The sequence below is a fragment of the Lactuca saligna genome, chromosome 8, assembly GCF_052625555.1.
Source record: "Lactuca saligna cultivar CGN05327 chromosome 8, ASM5262555v1, whole genome shotgun sequence".
NCBI lineage: Eukaryota > Viridiplantae > Streptophyta > Magnoliopsida > Asterales > Asteraceae > Lactuca > Lactuca saligna.
Window position 1 is genome coordinate 25,487,863 of NC_136424.1, and position 21,107 is coordinate 25,508,969.

General features: G+C 35.9%; 1 protein-coding gene across 3 annotated transcripts; it reads left to right on the forward strand.

Annotated features, from left to right (window-relative positions):
• The first annotated feature begins 17,609 nt into the window (after positions 1-17,609).
• LOC145012520 (uncharacterized) lies at positions 17,610-20,882 on the forward strand. 3 transcript variants are annotated; one of them, XM_078971320.1, is made up of 4 exons: positions 17,610-18,184; positions 19,789-19,865; positions 19,967-20,051; positions 20,206-20,882. In XM_078971320.1, the coding sequence occupies exons 1-4, from the start codon at positions 18,101-18,103 to the stop codon at positions 20,623-20,625; spliced, it is 666 nt and encodes a 221-aa protein (XP_078827446.1). In that variant the 5' UTR covers positions 17,610-18,100; the 3' UTR covers positions 20,626-20,882. The 3 variants fall into 3 exon arrangements, with proteins under 3 accessions (XP_078827446.1, XP_078827447.1, XP_078827448.1); XM_078971321.1 differs by lacking the exon at positions 17,610-18,184 and adding an exon at positions 18,459-18,840; XM_078971322.1 differs by lacking the exon at positions 17,610-18,184 and adding an exon at positions 18,896-19,488.
• Positions 20,883-21,107: the final 225 nt, after the last annotated feature.

The following is a 21,107-nucleotide window of genomic DNA, read 5'->3' on the forward strand; positions in this document are numbered from 1 at the left end:
AGTCTGACCCTGACTCGACGAGTCGAGCTTATTTACAGAAAAAAATAAACATTTTCGAAATTACTTTTACATCTAATAGGGTTTTAACCCTAAAAGTTCAGTTTTCACACTACACTCGCCGGGTACAATTCTCTCTCAAGCATTCAAGACTTCTTCAAACTTTCTTCCAAATCTTCAAGAATTAAACTAAAAAGGTAACAACTTTCTTCTTGTTTTCTAGATAGAGAGTGATTATAAGGCCATCTACACTTGCAATTTCATGAAAAAAAAAACCCCGTTTTTGAAATAGTGACTAAATTCTAGGTTTTTGATTTTATCATGAATCTTGTTGTTTTGAACGTTTATTATGGCCTTATTACTTAGCAGGAAGTCCCTGAACAAAACCCTTGCAAGAATTTAGAGATTACATGGTTCAATTTTGTGAGACCCGTCGATCGACTCGTACAGGACGCGCGACTCGCCGAGTCGGGCATGGACTCGACGAGTCCAGTCGAGTTGCAGAAACAGTTCAGTTTGTTAACATTCTGTGTTTTCTGGGTATGGTTTATATGTTTTGCAGGAATCATGTTTAGAAGAGGATAATCTTCAAGGGGTAGTCAAGGGGAATTTCCATGGTTAAATTTCCCGCAAATCGAGTCCGCTTCAACAATGCGGAAGTGGAAGAAGAAGCTTGCCGATATTAAAAAGAAGGAGGTCTATGTCCCGAACAGAATTGATTGGGAATGGTTGCAAACAGTGCGATATGAAGAAGAATTAGCTCCATACCTTTTAAAGGAGTTTCAACATGGTGGCGAGTCAATGATATGTGATGGATGGAGCCGGGTCTTCCGCATGCAAGAGCCGGTATATTTGGAGCTTTGCTTGGAGTTCTTCTCCACGGTATCTTTTACCGGTGGAGTGGATTTATATCATCCGGCGAGCTTCACGTTTTGTCTTGGGGGCGAGTATCATCAATGCTCGGTGGTGGATCTTGCTTGCCGGTTAGGGATTTATGATCAACCTTTGGTTTCAACGAACCTCTTTCGGGCCTTTTTGGCAACCACTCACATGGTGTTTCCCGATGGGGTTACTAGCACGGGTTGGTGAAACACTATAGGGAATAAAGTTTATATCCCGAAGTCCGCGCAGGAAGGGAGCATCCGATCCCCGACCCACTGCCTCATTCACCGCCTTATTTCCTCCACCATCAACCAACGGAAGGACGATGACAAGGTTTCCAACCTTGATGTTTTCTACCTTTGGAGCATTATCACACCAGGCGTCTTTTGCAACATCCCGTGGTGCATTGCTTCATACCTCTCAGCGGGTGCGGTCAAAGATCGCAAAACATCGCGTATCAATGGAGGCATGTTTGTCACTCGATTGGCTAATTCATTCGGGTTGATGAACCGTGGTGCCTGGAACCTCATGACTTTGATACCGACACCCCCATTTAATCCCATTCTTTTCCGCAGGGCCCGAATTATTGAAGACTATGGTGGTGGCCATTATGCCATCCCAAATGATGACCCGGTTGTAGGTCCCGAAGCACCGGGAAGGAGGGTGAGATCGCGAAGGGAAAGGGATATGGAGGATGAACCGCCAGTGATCCCGGTAGAGACTGAAGATGTACCAATGGATTGGTACAATATAGAGATGAGGCGGATGCAAGACCAAATGGCGCGGGGGCTAAATTTTAGCAATCAATCCCACATACGACTTTTTGACCACTTCAATATTCCACATATTGATGGTGGGAATTATCCATATATTCCATCGTGGGACGAGAGGATTAGTGCACGCCAAAGTGGAGTGGGAGGAAGTGGAGCCAACGACGATGATGAGGAGGATGAGGATTAATTTTTGTGTTTTTGTGTTTAAACAATTTGCATTTTTATTTTGTTTTATTTTTGGTGTGTATGCTTTAAGATACTATTTTGTTTAATAGTTGTTTGCTTTAGTTATTTTCAGGATTGCATTTTGATTGCTTAGGATGAGGTAAAGCATGGATGTTTTTTACGTGTGAGAGCGAGTCCAGGAAGCGAGTTTTTAACGTCAAAGTGTCAAGTCCGGTCTTAGGAGTGTGAGCGATTGAGTCCGCATGTGAGGAAGCGTTAATGAAGTTGTTAGAGACTCAAATAGTTGCCACATACCAAAGTTTTTCATTAAGTGGCCAACTCGTCGAGTGCACTAAGCTGACTCGACGAGTCGCTTTGTATTTCCAGATATTTTGAGAATGCGCGTTGCTACTCGGCGAGTCCATCATCAGACTCGACGAGTCGATCATTTTTTGAGCCGAACGACTGCTGATTTGATGCTAGTACTTATACCACTTGCATCCTTCCACTTCCATATCCATTCTTGAAGATCTTACGCCGATTTTCGCATATTTAGAGCGACCCACACGATACATGGATGAGATTGTTCCCATGTATGAAGTTTATTGAAGATGGAGCTTAAATGAGAGTGATCAACCTATCCACTGCTATCCCAGGGGAGTTTGTTCCAATTCCCTTTTTATGTTTATGTTTTTATGCATAATATGCAATGAGGGCATTGCATCACATAAGTGTGGGGTAGGGGGTTGGTTACATAATGGTCAATTTTCAAAAAAAATTGCATACCAAAAGGATTATTTAGGATCTAATTTAGGAAATTTTGGTAAAAAAATAGGATTCCATGTTAGAATTATGTTGATAATTGCATGAAGACCCAAATGTTTAGTTGAGCCTATATACGTTCTAGTGCATTTGTGGCTTCCTTATTCCAGTGAAATCATGAGACAAAAACACGACCTTGCTCAGCCTGAGGGATGCAATATGTTTAGCAGCCTAAACCTGAAATGTATCCAGGAAGATTTTTATCATTAGCCAATAAAGGTTGAGATTGAGCGCCCCTGCTTAAGCATGTAGGGATTTGAGTGAAAAAATGAGGTATACATGTAAAAAAAAAAAAAAGAGAATTACAAGAAAAAGTTTGAAGAATTTTTTGGAGCAATTAAAGTAAAGATATGAAGATCGAAAATTCTGAAGAAATTCGAAAAGTTGAAGATACCAAAAATCAAACAAAGGTGGTGAATTCAAAGTTATCCAAGATCAAATTATCAAGCAAGTGAAGAATTCCAAAGAGTTCTATAGTGGTATCGGAAAATTGTAATTATCTAGATTATGTATGCTTGGGTTGCTCAATTAAAAATACCTTGAGGGTAAAGAGGTTTTCTGAGGATGGATTCGGAGGGTTGCATAAAATGAGCATAGTTCGGGGTGAGTGGGTGAATGTTTATGAGGATTGTGAGTATTTGAAGTATGGGGGGTTTTCAGGAATTTTAGACACAAATGCATGCGTTGCGGTCTTGGCATAATGGCTGGGTTGGATTGGAGTTATTATATGTGATTCTAATGTGTTAAAATTCAGTTTTGCTTGAGGGCAAGCAAAAGACAAGTGTGGGGTATTTTGATATGTGCATATTTAGTGTGTATTAAGTGTAGTTTATTATTCATATATTAGCTAAATTGTTGCATATTATGGACAAAAGGTACTTAAAAGTGTTAAATTATGTTTTTCAGTCCAAAGATGAAGCTCGGAAGCGAAAGGAAGCAAGAGAAGCGGTTAAGAGCTCAAGAGTGGAAAGAAGAAAGAAAACAACCAAAAAAGGCTTCTACTCGTCGAGTTGTCTCTTGACTCGACGAGTCCGGTCGCGGATTCAGAAAGATAAGCATTCGGAAGTCAAGACAGTTATCAGGTTACGACTAATGTGAGAGGGACTCGACGAGTCACCATATGACTCGACGAGTCGGTATGCATATATAAAGATAACTCTATAATGCGAAAGGGAGAATTCTGGGAAGTTTCAGAAGTGTTTAGCTGCGAATAAGAAGCCAGAAGAACCCTAGAAGTCGATCAAAGAAGCTAGAATCAAATTCCGGGAGTAATTGAGGCGTAATTTCATCATTCTACTTAATTCTTTTGTTTTGTCAATATGATTAAGCAACTTGAACTTATTCGTTTGCTGTTATTCACCTTAGTTATGAACTAATTTCTTTATACTTCTGTTTGGGGATACAAAGTTGACAATATGGTTTGATTGATTGGTAGGATTAATTCTAAGTTGGTGATTAATTGTTATTTTAGCTTGCTAAAGAACCTTGTGTATGAATGATAATTTATTTTCTGTTAATAGGAAGATAATTGATTAGCATGAACATCTATTGATTATCAACCTCATATGATAAGTGACCACTATATCATATGTTTAGGATTAATGAATATGAAACTAGGATTAATAAGGAAATTGAGTAAATTCATGTGCAAGCTTGTAAGATGACTATCGAACAAGAGGTTAATTAAGAATAACAAATTAATTAGCTATTGTAAGTCTAACTTAACCCAAATAATTAATCTAGTAAATATAATTAAGTTAAGCAATTGGCCACTGTTTGAATTAGTTTATTTGCTAAGGATTAGGGTAGTGAACACAACTTAATCACTTGAATCGGTAACCAACGAAAGAATTAATCCATTGCACTATTACCTTAAAAGCAACCATAAAGTTAACCGAGTTGAACTAAACAGAAGTTTCTTTCCCATTATTGAATCTAGTTAATTTGTTCTTTTCTAGCCTTGCATTAGTTTTGTTTAATAAGTTTCTAGTCTTGTAAAACTAGAGAAAAACCCTTATTTGCTAAAGTAATTTAGATAGAATTAGTTTTTAATTTAATTTGCCGTTCCCTGTGTTCGATACCCTGCTTATTTAGCTATACCACAGTTGATAGGTTCACTGCCTTTTGTGTGTTATTTGATAATTAAAGTAGGATTAAAACTAAGTGAGTTTTACACACATCAGTGAAGAAACCCTAAATTCATGAGATCTTTTAACCATACGAAAATAGGTATAGATCTATACCTTAAACAACAGCCTTAAATGGAATAGCGGCAGATCTGAACCCCTCAAGTTGATATTGCTTGAACAATCTCCTTCTTCCTTGCAAGAATGCAACAAGATGATGAAATTAGCCGTCGTCCTTATCTCTATGCTCTCTGGATCAAATAGGGTCTCTCAAGGGAATGTGTGGCCGCAAATGAAGGCCATAAGAGCCTTTAAATAGGTCACAGACCCGGACAATTAGGGTTTTCCTCTGCAGTGCTGACTCGGCGAGTTAGATACCCGAATCATTGAGTCCCACCATTTAACACATCACCAACTCACGACCTTACTCGACGAGTTGAGGTACCAACTCGTCAAGTCACCCAAGCAAAATCATACTTGCATATAGAAATTTTATACCTCGGAAATCAGGATGTTACAACAAAATTGGCTAATTCCACGAACATAACTGGCTATACACTTACTCTCGGCATGCCATTGCAATTTGACCCACTTTATTGATAATTCTAGTAACCCCACGCAGTTCTCTGCCACATGCAATCATCTATACTATGTCAGCCTCATACCCATTCGAGCCTCCAAGCCATCTATAATTCCACTACTCAAAACTACCACTTAACTGAGCTCTTAAGAACTAAGATTACATGACGAATACACCTAGCATATACACATCCCAAAAAAGTGGATGATAACATCCTTATAGTTCAAAAAAAAACTTGAAATCTCCAAGCATCTTCCACTAACACAACTTCAAAATCCTCGAGCGACTTTGAACATTCCAAAAATAAATAACTCATACAAAAACGTACCTCCCACACCCAAAGTTGATGGATCACGACAGTTCCCACCTCTACTAGCGATAGTAATTGATCGAATTAGGCTAACCACCCCTACATATGACATGCAATCCTGAGCAACACTAGCACTTCCGACCTCTACCTTCATTATCTCAGCAGAGATAACCAGTTAAAACAAGATCTTTTCCCTGAACTCATATTATGACCAACACCTTCATTGCATCACAACCATAAAAAATATCCCTACGAGTCTTGCATTCAAATTCAACAGGCTCACGCTACAGATTCCTCGGACTCGTTACCAAAACTATCGAAAATCAAATCAAATGCTAGGTCTCCAATAAAATCACTCAGTCTTCCTTTACTTACAACTTGCTCTATTGTTGGCCGACATCTCCCATAGCTAAGCCTAAAACCAGCTTCCCTAAATACCTTTAAGCATGTCTCTTAGTATACAAAATGACATATAAAGACTCTTGAAATATAATAGATAGACCAACACAAGGAAATCCTGATTTCCAGGTGAAGACTTAACTAAATCGAATATAACGTCTCACACATACAGCCAGATATTTATAAGGGTAACTAATAATAAAAGCATGAAGGAAATAAAAACAATATATGCCTGCGACGTCAACTGATGGAATTCAGATCCCCTCGATCTGCAACACAAATGCTTAACTCATCCATATGAGAGCCTCCATTCTGCCTCAATACCATCGATAATCCTCATAGTGGCTGGTGCTGGTGTCCGTACTGCTCTAGTCGTCAATCTGGGAAAGTCGGCCTTCTTGTGGCCCACTTGATTGCAGTGAAAACAAATTGGACTTAATCCCATGGGTAAATACCTATTAACATGACCAATCCCACCACACATTTAGCAACCCATACCACTAGATCGATATACCCCATCCTGTTATATTGTGGGCCTATGTCATTGATTTTAGTGGGAGTTGAAACTCTTACGTACCTGTTGCAAAGTTCTCCTACAACAATTGTTTTCACTCCAACATTGGTGCTCTGCCTTTTAAGCTATTGTATGGGCGAAGAAGTCATACCTTGGTCTGCTGGGTAGAGGTTGGTCACAGGGTTATGGGGCGGACCGAGGTGGTCCTTCAGACTATAAAGATGATTCAATAGATTAGGTAGTGATTACAGACTGCTCAGAGTCGACATAAGAGCTATGTCGACCAGTACCAATCCGAGTTGGAATTTCAAGTCGGTGACATGGTGTTACTGAAGGTCTCACCTTGGAAAGGTGTGATTCGCTTCACGAAGAGGGGGGAAATTCGGTCCCCGATATATTGGGCCATTCTAGATTATTGCCAGGGTTGGCAAGGTTGCCTGCATATTAGATCTTCCTGGGGATCTCAGTAAGATTCACAACATTTTCCATGTTTTGCAGCTGCGAAAGTGCGTATTGGATGAGGATGCAGTAGTGTCCTTGGATGATATTCTGGTTGATGAATGCCTAAACTATGTTGAGAGGCCAGTAGCTATTCTGGAGAGGAAAGTAAAGGTTTTATGTAGCAAGGAAGTACCTTTGGTAAAGGTACAACGACATCATCGGAGGGGCTCCGAATGGACTTGGGAGCCGGAGGCTGAGATGCGGGAGCATTAACATATTTGTTCTCTATAACAGACTTCGAGGACAAAGTCTAGTTCAAGTGGGGGAGAGTTGTAACATCCCGAGTTTTAATTATTTTCAAATCATTCCTTTGGTTTTAAATTATGTCATTTTGGTCCTTGGATTGTAAAGATGTATCCCTAAGAAGCCCTAGTGGCAAAATGGTAATTTTGGGGCAGGAGGTGTACGCTGAGCGTACATGTGAGTACGCTAAGCGTACTAGGGTTCACCCTAGTACGTTGGGTGTGCACATATGTACGTTGGGTGTACTTATGTCCGAGTGAAACCCTAATTTTTAAGGTTTGTGGGGTATTTAAGCACATTTATGGATCATTTAGCCTTATCTTTTCAGCCTCCAAACCCTTGAGTCATTTTTCCAAACCCTAATCCCATAAAAAATTGTTTTGAGCTAAAAGTGTGTTCTTTGTGTGTGATTAAGGAATAAGGAGTTGCATCAAGGAGATAAGAAGTTGAAGCAAGCTTGTAGATCTTGGACCACCACCTTCGTAGGAAGCCCTGATAGGTAAAAAGCTACTACCTTTATGATTTGTTTGCTTGGGTCTCATTTAGGTAGCTTTATGATGTTCTTTTTGTCCCAAAAGTCCCATTGTTATACATGTTTGGTTTTGGACGTTTTGGGTTGTCCTTTCAGACCCTAAGAAGGGTTCTAAGCCATAAAAATAAGGTCCCTTTAGCTAGTTTGGCTCCATGCTTCTTGTAGAAGGTATTAATAGATTAAGACCTTGCATTAAGGACTATTTGGACGTGGAAAGTCAATAAGTTAGGAACTTTATGACCCTAGTATGCCTCTGGACCTTGGATCTGAAGTATGAGCTCAAGTGCTAAAGCCATTAAGCACTTAAGGAGTGAAATGGATCTGCGAGGGTACACCCTACGTAGACTGGCATACACTGCTCGTACCCGGTCAGCCACCCGATGGTGGTTTTTGCGAAGCCTCGTATACACTGCACTTACCTATGGAGTACGCCCCATGTACTTGCATGGTTTAGCCATTTTCGAGTTAACTCGGTTGGGTTGACTCAATTGGGTTGACTTAGTGGGTTTATGGACTTTGACCAGTTGACTGGGAGTTTGACCATGTTTGAACAAGTTTGACTTTTGAGGGTATTTTGGGTATTGTTGGGATTTTGATGGAATTGGTCACTTGGTGGTTGTAGGCATTTGGGTTGAGAGCTAAGATTCGGAGTCGACCCTTATCAATTATGTGTTGCTTATGAGGTGAGTTTTCCTTACTTTACTTTTGGGTCGAAGGCACCAAGGCCGGTCCATTGGATTGATAACCTAATATTGTTGATATGTTGAGTATGGAATATATATGCATGCTAGTTTGGTAAATATGTAGGACTACCTATGATACTGTCGTTTTATCTGTATATTATATTATATGTTATATGTCGACATATTGTGTGGGTTGGTTTGAGGTTGTACTACTCCGTGTTGTAGCCAAAAAAAACTCTGGAGCATACCTGATGTGAGATGAGGGCCAAGGAGGGCATTCCAGACTCATACTGAGGGATCATGAGCATTCCAGATACAAGCTGAGGACCGGGAAGGGCATGCCAGACTCATCCTGAGGGCTTAGTGGTATTCATTCTGAGGACTGATCAGGCTATGGAGCAAGCCAGACATAAGCTGTGGGCCCAGGAGGCAACATAGACTTATGTTGTGGGCTCTGGGGTAATCAAGTCTGTTAGTTGTGGACCCATTGCATGTTGTTAATATATTTATGCTATTTGTTATGTATTTGTATTTTGGGGGAACTCACTAAGCTTTGGACTTATAGTTTTGGATTATGTTTAAGGTACTTCATAGGATCGTGGGAAGGCGAACGTGTGATCATGCACCTCCTCATGTTTTGCTTCATAATTTTGGTATTACCCTGATATTGAACTAGTTTTAAAAAATATTTGTAAACAATGATGGTTTTTCGGTTTTTTATTTAAAAGTTTAAATTTTTCATGAATTTTATGAATGTTACAGACTCATATCTTGATTGAAGCATTTAAACAATATCTGATTCCTCTTCTTAGTCATACAATTTCACTAAGATGTTCTTCAAGGATCAATTGTGATATAGTTTCACAATCATTAAGATGATCATAAACATGATGCTTAATTAGTCTCCTTTCATTTCACAAATTGGAGAAACTTTTATCATTCTGCCTAATAGAGTATTCTATTCGTTCTACTATTCTTTGAAAACCTTTTCAAAATATTATGCTTAATCTTATAAATGCAACCATGTTCACTGAAGCATCAGTAAATCATGACGAATAGAGTTATTGTCCTTCGTGGTTGATATGAATAGTATATATCAACATGTACTGGATCCATTAGTCCTACACTTGACTCACATAAACATGTGATCAATGAATTAGTCATAATTTTCCAATGAACAAGGTTCTTGTATACTATACAATTCGACGTATAGAACACCATGTATCTGTTCAATTGGTGATGAGATTTCTTTTCACTAGGTCAGTTATGAAAACATCACAAGCGATATCATAAGAATCAAATCCACAATTAATATTGCTAATATTAGAAATGTAACCAACACTTTCATAAATGCAATTTCAAGGAAATATATACAATGAGGCAATGAGATAAACCAAAATTTCACTTTTATTGAAAATAGAAACAAATGGACTCTTTGGGGTTAACACATAGAAATATCTCAGAACTAGCCTTTCTCCTTAACATATGATCAAATAGTTTGATATTGGACAACCCTTTCCATTGGGAAGAGAAATCTTTGTGGACCACCATTATCACCATTGTCAATGTCCATGGAAACCTTGGAATTAGGCCCAATAAGCATCTCTGCTTTAGATGTGCTCTTAAGCATTTATGCTTCAACAACAATAAACATTTGGGTCAGATCAATTAGGGTCATGTCGATATTTCTCATATAAAAGTTCTTAATGAACTAATCGTACGACTTTGGAAGTGATAGAAGAACTAATTCAATGGCTTTCTTCCTTGGGAAAACGACACCCATTCTATCCAACTTGTTTGTGTGATTTCTTTTCAGAACATGCGTACACACAAAATTTCCATCTTGATGTTTATATGCCAAAAGGGATTGAGTGGTCTTGTATATTTCAACTTGGGAAAACGTAATGTTGGGAGAGTCACAAAAGGAGGAGGTGGAAGAAAGATGATGTCAAGTTCCATCATTTCCTAAGGAAGGGAAATCAATTTCACATTGACTTGAAACTGGAAGACCATCTCTAGAAGATTAAGGAAAACTATTTCCTTAAGAATGAGAAAGACCATTTCTATATCCATAAGATATTTCAAAATAGGAGAAAATGAGAATTCAAGTTAGTTGACTTTAACGCTTAATTATTAAACCATAAATATAAATTAAAGCTAGGATCCATATTTTCGATTCGAACTTTGAAGAGGGATGTCGTAATTAAATTCGAATACACTTTAGGTAGGTAAAACTTTTACCAATTCCAATCTTCTGAAATTCCTAGATCTTTAGAGATTCATTGATTCTTATCAATGGCATGTTTAATCTCGGCTTATGCTCTGGATCACAAACAAGATGTGAATAACCATGCAAACCCGCTTGACAACCTTGATGTCATTTATCATCTCACATTGAAGTGCCGGTAAACCACACACGCTCCATCAACAATGATATTTTTCAAGATGTCCATCATATCTCTTTATAGTCTCTATTAGTGTGCTAGTTAACCACACACATTCCAGTAACAACATATAAATCATGATGTGCATTTTCATGGATTAGCATACTTTTCAACACACACACACACACACACACATATATATATATATATATATATATGTATGTATGTATTTAAAAACTTTTCAAATTACAAGGTTTAAATATTAATTATCTAAATTAAATCTTTTAATTAATTAATATCAAACCAGTTATGATATATCTTTATCTTTTAATTAACCAACTAACTAAATTAATTAAATCATTTATGGAATAAATAATTATTTACTATCAACTGATTAATAAAAGAGTTCAAATTTAATCCTAATCCAAAGCCTTATAATTTTCGAAAATAGGCGAGGGTTTACCAGGTTTTAGTTGTTCAAATTTTAAGGCTCTTAAAATAACAATTAAGGAAACAAGGCAAACCATAGAAGGGATCCTTAAATTTTTGAAAATTAGGCAAAGGGGCTAGGGTTTCTAAAACCCTTGTAAAATTTTAAAATATAGTGTGGATGCTAGGGTTTCAAGAACCCTATGGAATTTTTGAAAAATACCTCATTAGGGTTTAGTTTCTATAAACCCTAATTTTGATCTATTTAACTTTGTGCAAGATCAATGGGGAGTATGGCTCTGATACCACTGATGAGTTTTATATGTTACAAAAAAAACTATTTTTGGCGGAAAAACATAACCCTAAGTTCATATACACCCTAAAGGATCTATGTTCTCACTATGATTTGCAAGAAACTATTGAATATTAAGAACCATGAAAGTATGTTGCTATTTTTGAAATTACTAAAGGGTTATTAGAAAATATATACCTTAGTTTGTTATAGCAAATAAACTAGTAATCCTTCATTTTTGGTCTTCAGAAAGCAAGTACTAGAAGTCTCGTGCCTCTAATGGCTCACACTCAAACCCTGATAAGTTGGAGGCTAAAGAGGAGAGAGGATAAGGAATGAGAATTTTTGGTACTCACTCTTGTAGAAGGGTTGGACGAAATTATGAACCTTTGGGAGGGTTTATATAGGTAACTAAGGGAACTAGGATGATGCAAGTTTCCTTAGATAAGCCTTATCCCCTTCCCTTGCTCCCTAAGGACTCCTAGACTTCCTTATTGCCCAAGAAACCACCTAAATGCCATCTAGAATTCATCCTCCCTCCTAAGGAGGTTCTAAAATTGGTTAATGTTCAAGTTTTAAACGGTGTCACATTTAGTCCTTCCTCTTTTAATTAATCTAATTAATCCCAAAATTAATTTCAATTAATTTATGATTAATTCTTAATCAAATAATACTATTTCTAGTTAATATATTATTCTCATAATATATTAAAAAATCATTTATTTTGATTTCTAATTAATTTGTTAACTATATAATTAATTAATAAACCAGTCACTCTCTCCAAAAAGCATTCCAGTCAATTACTAGGTTTGAGGGCAACCTAAAAGGACTTTGCTAATAATCCAAGATTATAATAATTTAGTTACTGGCTTAGACTATTCTGACAAATCTAAAATATCTAGCTCAATTAATAAAAAACACCATTAAATCCCTACTAGCTGAAAATGGAGAAAATGATTATCTCATGAGCTTTTCTTCTCTAATACAAGCCATATGCACCATTGATCGCTTCTTTATCCTTTGCTATCACACCCCCAAACCAGAATGGTGGAAACATTCGGGGGTGGAAGACGTCATGTAGAATATCACAACAATTGTATAATAGTAATCAAAGAAAACACAAGCGTTACATTAATAAAATATAGTATTTACATCTGTTCAATACATAGTTTGTATGACATCAAAAGTGTATAACAAAATTATAAAAGACGCGACTCTAAAAGCCCTGTCTTCTCAAAACCTGCGGATGTACCTATGTACCGGTTCCCTGAGAATACAAGTGCTTTTGAAAGTGTATCAACATTTAAGTTGGTGAGTTCATAAGTATGTATTTGAGATGGAAAGTTTGTCTTTGTTCTTTGAAAATGTTATAGTGTACTCCTAGAAAATCTAATATTTTCTTTAGTGAATGTAATGTAGTCTTAGGCCTTAAGACCAAAATATATGTAGTTACTATATTCTGAAATAGTGGACTGTACTCTGAGATAGTGAGCTATACTTTGTAATAGTAAAATTACAGTCTGTATTAGTAAATTGTAGTTTGTAATAGTAAATTGTAGTCTTATTAATAAATAAAACTATGTCATGAATGTTTCTTGAAATTATATGTTGTACAAGTGTACTTTTTACTAGAAAAGTAGTGTACTGCAGTAATGTTTGTATGAAAACTTATTGTATGAGTGCTTGGAATCCATCAGTTGCAGTGAAAAATAGTGTACTGTGGTTTCATTACTTAAAATAAAACCTTTGAAGTATTGTAAATCCCGTAAACATATGGTTTAGTTAATACTATTGTGAGTTTCATATAACCATGTTTGATATGACTTAGTGGCCTCTACGATGTTCTTTAAGCGTCGGAATGTTATGACATTTGTCACCCAGGCCTACTGACATAGCTGTTGCAAACAACTTAGGTGCGGGATTGTCAGTCCCATATAGATCTATACACAAATTCACGCTGTCCCTCCAGGAGACTCTGGTTATAATTTATAGGACTTGAACCGGTACCCTGATAAGTACCCCGAAGTAGTGCCTCTCAACCTTGTATTAACTAGTTTACGTGTAGTGTAGTAGTGTTCTCTTGTACTTGAAACTGTATGTATTACCTTGTAGTAGTGTACTTTGTAATGTAAAATAATTATACTTAAATAATTATTTAGTAGTGTATCATTGAATTAGTGGAATAGAGTAATGTTCCATAAACAATACTTGTTATAGTTTATATACTTGTTTCTGTATAGTGTTCTTGAGCTTGTAAAATAGTGTAGTGTCTCCCAAACTATACATATTATAGTTTAAATGTATGTTCTTGTATTGTTTATTGAACTTAGCAAAATAGTGTAGCAATTCATACACTATACCAACAATAGTTTAAATGTATACCCTGTAATGAACTAAAACATTTTCAATTTAATAGTGTGTATAAAGTGGTAGTAAGAGATTTATGAAAAATACCATTTTGCTCGACATGCTACAAAAGGGCTAAAAATATATAAAAATATATTTTGATAAATACAACGATAAATCGGGTTGGAACAATTGCAAATGATTTGAAATGGTTTGAAATCGTATGAATGTTAACACAAGAGTCATTGTGTTTAATTTGTATCCCCCCGCCCCCCTAAAAACATTGACAATAGTGAAAATGTAGGGGTATGAACTCACATCTAGTGCGTGTTCGAGTCTGGATATCAGAACTGTAGAGATGATCCTCAGGCTAATATACGTGGAAATAACGGTTTCCTAATAATATTTAAATACATAATTGTACTTAAATTAGCGAGATAATTAGTTAAAGTGTTCGACAACACTTAATTTACATAAGGAATTTCTTACAAAAATTACCGAGAAATGTATTATGTGTTGATAAGGGTTTTCAGTCTAGCCTTCACCAAAATCTTTGATTTCGGTCTTAAAATCCTCAACCGAGAACCAAGTTCTCGGTTCTAGGGTGTTATCGGTTAGGCATGAGTTCTCGGTCCAAGGTGTTTTTGGTCAGCTTGAAGATTTGAAGATTGGTTTTGGTGTTCTTGGTGAATATTATGAAGATTTGAAGGATTTTTTCTTGGAGATATGAAGGTTCTTGTATGATACTTGGAAGTAAAATGGGAGTGTTTCCGATTGAAAAAGTGAGGAAATGGCTTATTTTTAGAGTGAAAGCATTTACATCGGTTGGATTTTCGGCTGGAAAGGGGATTTCGGTCTAGTGGTTCTTGGTGGGGTTTGCGGTCCGAGGGTTCTCGGTTCCAAAGGAAAAAAAATGTTGATTTTTAAGTGTATTTTATTCCAAATACTTATATAAAACATCATTTATATAATTTAAATCATATCCTTATGTTCTTAACCAAATCAACAAAACTCGAATTTTATCTAAAGGGTATGACTTTTATTGACTTGAAAAATAACGGGTTGTTACATTTGCTAATCTCAAAATCGTCAAAGCTTGGCTATGGATGGTTTCGGGGTGCAAAATGATGAGAATGAAGGCTTAATTACCTTATGTTCTGATGTGTAACCGCATCGTTGTTGCTTAATCACCCCATCACACTGACCATTTGACATCCTTTAATGGATATTTAAGTGCTTGCCATGTTATGACACTCTACTTGCCACGAAGTGGTACTCTATCTCCAATAGCAACCTACTTTGGCCACCGCATCGCAGTGCTCACACATCATGTCGTGGGGGAAAAGTACATTAACATTCTTACTTACGATGAACACTCATTGCGTTGTGGTTTCGGCTTAGCAACAACCTTTTCTGCTGATTCCATTGTAGCTTTGGGACATTTTTATCCCAACTTCTAACCTTCATATATTCTTCATTTCTTACCCATTTTTTATGTTCCACACGAATGTGGGAGCATACTATACAATTCTATTAAGTTGTTTATCACTTACTTAATATGGCTCTTAATCTATTAAGTCATAAACTTGGCCCAAAAATTATAAAAGTACCAATTTCACCCTTTGGCCAAAATACATCTTCTCATGTATTATTTCTATTGAACTTACTCATCTAACATCTTTTTAATGACTTAAACTCTTATTGGTCATTTTCATGAATTCACAACTTCATAATTTCATCACCTTCTCATAATTGACCATTTTTCCCTTTTGGTCAATAGTTGACTAAAAGTCAGCTTTCTTCAAATTCCAGGTTCTTACATACCAACACCATCATCACCAACATACTTATAAATCTACGGTTCCACATACATCATCGTTTGTTGAACTACATTTACGTTTTCAACAACAACATGATATTAAGGTATACTTTGAGTTACAAAAGTACCAATTTGGATGTTGCTCCCTTTTCTGCTGGATATGTTTGCTACATATGTTTTTCTTCTATTAGCAACTTCGTTAGCACCATCACCTTCTTCAACCACCACATAGATAGACACAATTTTACATCCAACCAAATTGATTACATTGGTCAACTTTCTAATATCACGATAATTAACAATAACACAATGATACAACTCCTCATGATGTTAGTAAGAAAGACCAACTTTTGATTCATCAAGAATATCAATCTTACTTTTCACCAAATAAACAATTTTCAAACCATAATAAAACATTATTGGCATGTAACTTGGTGGCCATATATATATATATGATAGTTGAGAACCAACAAACTGTTATCTCCCGTCACTAATAAGAAAAAAACAAAATATTCAATGAAACTCATAGTATAATTTTTTTGAGAGAAAACGAAACATTTATTTTTATTCTCCAAAAAAAATACATTCTTTTTAGATATACCAGTAAAAATATGTACAATATCGTAGTTCAAAACCAATATGAAACGGTAGTCAATTTCAACCAAAAAGTAGCGAACACCCAAATTTTTTTACCCAAACCGTAGGTTGGGGTGGGGGTGGGGGAATTGTAGGTTTCGTGTCCTCACCTATGGTTTTGTTCTTCATGTTCATACGAACATCACATATTTATTTTGAGAGCGTACCGTAGGTGACTAAATCTCCTACACATTTGTTGAAAATAATGATTTTTTTTATATGGAAACTTGAAACCGTAGATTTTTCCCGAAACAATAGGCATCTTTGATGGTCTATGGTTTTGTTGATTATTTTTAGTTAATTCCAAATACTTGGCTATTAAATGCAAAGTAATTAGGTAATTTTGCTAATTTTGTCAGAATTTCTCATTTATAATCATAAATCTTTTAAGAATTTATGCTAGTTGTTTATATGTTATTTTAGGTTATATTTGTTCATCAAAATCTTATTTTTAGTTGTTAGTTTACTTTTTTTATATGCTGTAAATTAACATGAAAAAAGTAATCTCATTATTCATTTTCTTGTTTAAAATTTTGATATGTATTTTAACTCTTAACTAAAGTAAATTTATTTCAATAATTTTATTGTAAAGTTTTTGTTTCGTTTCCTTGTTTTAGTACTCGTGTAAACACACAAGTTCACATTTAACAACTTCCTCATCTACTATTTTCTTTGGTCAGTATGATACGATCATGACATCTACTTGTATTATGTTTTTAAGAGTCGCTGACACTAAAACACCGACACCATTTATCTTCTTCTCAAAGTATGAATACCGTAAACTTTTTTTGCTCATGTTGCGCTCCTTTCCATTTTGGCTTCTTGAGTACATGTGATATCCAATATCCAATAATTTGTATTCAGAAAACATGGTTTTTAGATCCGCATTAATTTCTCGGATTTTTATAAAAATTCAAAGATAGCCTAACGTACAAAAGTTAATATGACTGGCCTAAATTATTGAAGTTAAAACAGGAGGTAGAGTAAATTTACCTTATTCCTCAATAATAGTACTAAGATAATAAATTGCAAAAAAAACACATTGGACAAATACCCACTTGAAAATCGAGAGAGAGAGAGAGAGAGAGAGAGAGAGAGAGAGAGAGAGAGAGAGAGAGAGAGTAAAAAATATTTCTAATTTGAAGTTCTAAAACCCCTAAAAAAACCCTAGTGTGAAGTTGTGACCTCTATGTCTCTCTCTCATCCCATCACCAGCACCAAGGCACAAAGTCCAGCCATATAGCCAAAGAGAGAGTAGTACACTGAGAAAAGCCTGCTGCTTTTTTGTTTTCTTTGATCAATCTTCTGCTATCCATCCATCCCTCCATTTATCAGCCTTTAATATCTCTGTGGTCTTGGGGTTTTAAAAGAAGCTCATTTAATCTTGTCAAACAAACTGATTTTAACCACAACAACACACAGAAAGAAAAAGAAAAAAGAAAAGGGTTTTGTGTGGAGCCCTATTCATTTCCCCCCTTTGCACTTTGCAGTGTTCCTTTCTTTCTCTCCATCCATCCATTCTAGAGTGAGATAGAAACACGCACATATATACATACATACATACACATCATATATAGAGAGAGAAAGTGATAGATATAGAGAGAGAGAGGGGTTACACAGTAGTAGTAGTAGCAGAAGTAGCATAAAAAGATAGAAATATATATATAATGCAGCAGCACCTGATGCAGATGCAGCCCATGATGGCAGCCTATTATCCCACTAACAGCGTTACTACTGATCATATTCAACAGGTTCTTCTTTAACTTCATGAGTTTTCATCCCTTTCTCACTTTCTCTCTCACACACAACACACAGTGAATGAGCCAAGTTCTTTGTGTGTCTTGTTGTTGGGGTTTTCTGTTTAAACTTCCCTTTTCTGATCTTTTTTGTCTTCGCTTTTCTTTTTAGCTTTTACTTGCCTTTTCTTCTTTGTTTCTTCATCTGCAACAGGTTCCCTCCATATATATAACTTATATCACATGTCTGACTAAATATATATTTGTGTTCTTTACTCTTTACTCTTTTTTTTTCTTCTTTTTTTTTTCTTTCTGATTGGTGATTTTGTTCTTGATGTTTTCTTTGACACATTAAAAATTGAATCTTTCTAATGTTAGTTAGGGAAATGAAAAAAAAAAAAAAAAGAGAGAGAGAACATGATTTCTTTGAAAAAAGAAAGAAAAGAATAACACGAATCCCATGTTATTTCTTGTTAACTTGTTTAGAATTTATTCTTTAAAATACTTTGGCTTTTGGAATAAATTATATTACCCTCTTGGTAATCTGTGAGTTAAGATTCTGCATTAAACATTCTTTATTTTCATCAATATCTGTGCTTGTGCATGCTACTAAGATTATAGTATTGGATGCGATACCCGATTGATTTATATGATGGCCTTTTGCTGTCCAGGTATGTTGCTAGCTTTTTCCATAAATTTCATTGAAAAAAATCCGATCATATAATATATATACTTTTATGTATTATCTTCATTAATTTTCAGTCTATGTTCGTATGACAAAATAAAGTAGATTCAATACTGACAGTGATGCTAGAGCCTAGACCTAATATTTGACTTTAGAAAACTACCTAGCTAGGGCTAGTTGTATCCAGTTGTCATGTTCAAATCAATCTTTCATCTTCAGATGCTAAACCTTTTAAATTTTAACCATTTGGGATAAAGACGCAAAAGAATGAATATGTGAAAAAGGTTTTTGGCTCAGATCTCCGATATTGTTTAGGGTTTTGTGTTTAAATGTAGCTATTTTGGCCTTTTTTAACAGTATCGATCGATCCCCAAACTGTTTAGGGTTTCAAATGATCGAATCAGACTTTGGGTGGTGAAAAAGATTCCATTTTTATTAGAGATAGGAAAAAAGGTTCCATTTTTATTGTGGATCGAAGATCAAATGTTGCTCAAGATGGGGCAAAATAATTTAAACATGACTCCATGACCCCATTAAGCAGTTGGCTAGCTAGTGTGCCCCATCTTGGATAGGGCAAAAGCCAAAAGGTTTCATGTTTATTGATTGAGAGCAAATAATGCGTCAGTTGGAATAGGTACATTCCCCATCTTACGTAGGCCTAAATGTTTTTGTTTTCTTCAAGACAGATGTAACAATAATCACCCATACGGATGTGTGATATATAGCCATTTTTTATTCTTCAACATGTGTAATATCTACTTCTTCTTCATACAATTACAAGAATAGTTAATTACTGTATAGAAAAATAGGACACATGTGAATGGATCATGTAATTAATACCCTCAAGATCTTGACGTTTTCTTTGGGTAAAAGCTATAAGTTCTTAATTTGTTTTGTTGGGTACTAAATTTTCGTTCCATGTATATATCTGCAGTACCTCGATGAGAACAAATCACTGATTCTGAAAATTGTCGAGAGCCAAAACTCAGGGAAAATGACTGAATGCGCCGAGTGAGTTTTTCAATTTCTTTCATATATATGTATATGATACCTTCGTAATAAGTCTTTTACTTTGAATCAAGTTGTTTGAAATGATTGTGTGATTATGGCAGAAATCAGGCGAAGCTTCAGAGGAACCTTATGTATCTTGCTGCTATTGCCGATTCTCAACCTCAGTCACCTGCTGTTCATTCTCAGGTACAAATTTGAAGAACTTCATCTCATATATATATATATATATATATATATATATATATATATATATATATATATATATATATATATATATATATATATATAATCGTGAATAGCGACTTTTAATTAAAATAACAATTATTAATTATATATGCAGTACCAGCTGGGAGGGATGATGCAACAGGGAGGAGGTCATTACATGCAGCAGCAGCAGCATCAACAAGCAGCTCAACAAATGACACCACAAGCACTAATGGCAGCACGTTCCTCTATGCTCTACAACCAACAGCAGTACTCCTCACTACAGCAGCAGGCCGCCATGCACAGCCACCTAGGAATGAACTCCGGTGGCGGTGGTGGTGGTGGTGGTGGTGGGCTTCATATGTTACAAAGCGACAGCACCAGTGCAGCTGGTGGCAGTGGTTCGCATCTTGGTATAGGAGGCTTCCCTGACTTCTCACGTAAGCAAGATCATAATAGTATTGGGCTTTCTGGATCCACCACTGAAGGACGTGGTGGTGGTGGAGATGGTGGTGAGTCGCTTTACTTGAAATCTGCTGATCATGAAGGTAACTGATCATGTTTGTTTGTTTAGTCGTGTTATGTTATAGCATATTATATTAAGTCTCTACTAGATTTTAGCTTCAGAAGTAGGTATGAAGAGTAGAAATCTGGAAAAATAAGTTGTTAAGCCGTTGATAAATGGATTTTGGTCATGTAGGGTAATTAACAACACCCTGAAACTTGAAACTTTTAGTGGTTTTATATATGTTTCTGGACACCATGGATTGTAGCTGTGTGTTTTGTTGTAAATTTGTAGGTCTTGTTGTGTTATTCATGTTTCTTGATTCGCCTACTGCTTTAGTTACATGTTTCAAAAACTCTAAACGTGATCATATTATTATATTATAAAACTACTGGAGATTAAAAAAAAACAAACGACTAAAGAACCTGACATTCAATTCAACATACAAGTATGTCTTTAATTTCATGCATACAATAATGAGAAAAGAAGCGATGTGTAGAATTGAAGAGAATATGGTAATTAACACGACTATA

Coding starts and splice junctions, on each gene's coding strand:
- LOC145012520 (XM_078971320.1), top strand. CDS start 18,101: ATGCAGCAGCACCTGATGCAGATGCAGCCCATGATGGCAGCCTATTAT. Junction 19,866..19,966: donor AAAATGACTGAATGCGCCGA/GTGAGTTTTTCA, acceptor TGATTATGGCAG/AAATCAGGCGAAGCTTCAGA. Junction 20,052..20,205: donor CACCTGCTGTTCATTCTCAG/GTACAAATTTGA, acceptor TTATATATGCAG/TACCAGCTGGGAGGGATGAT.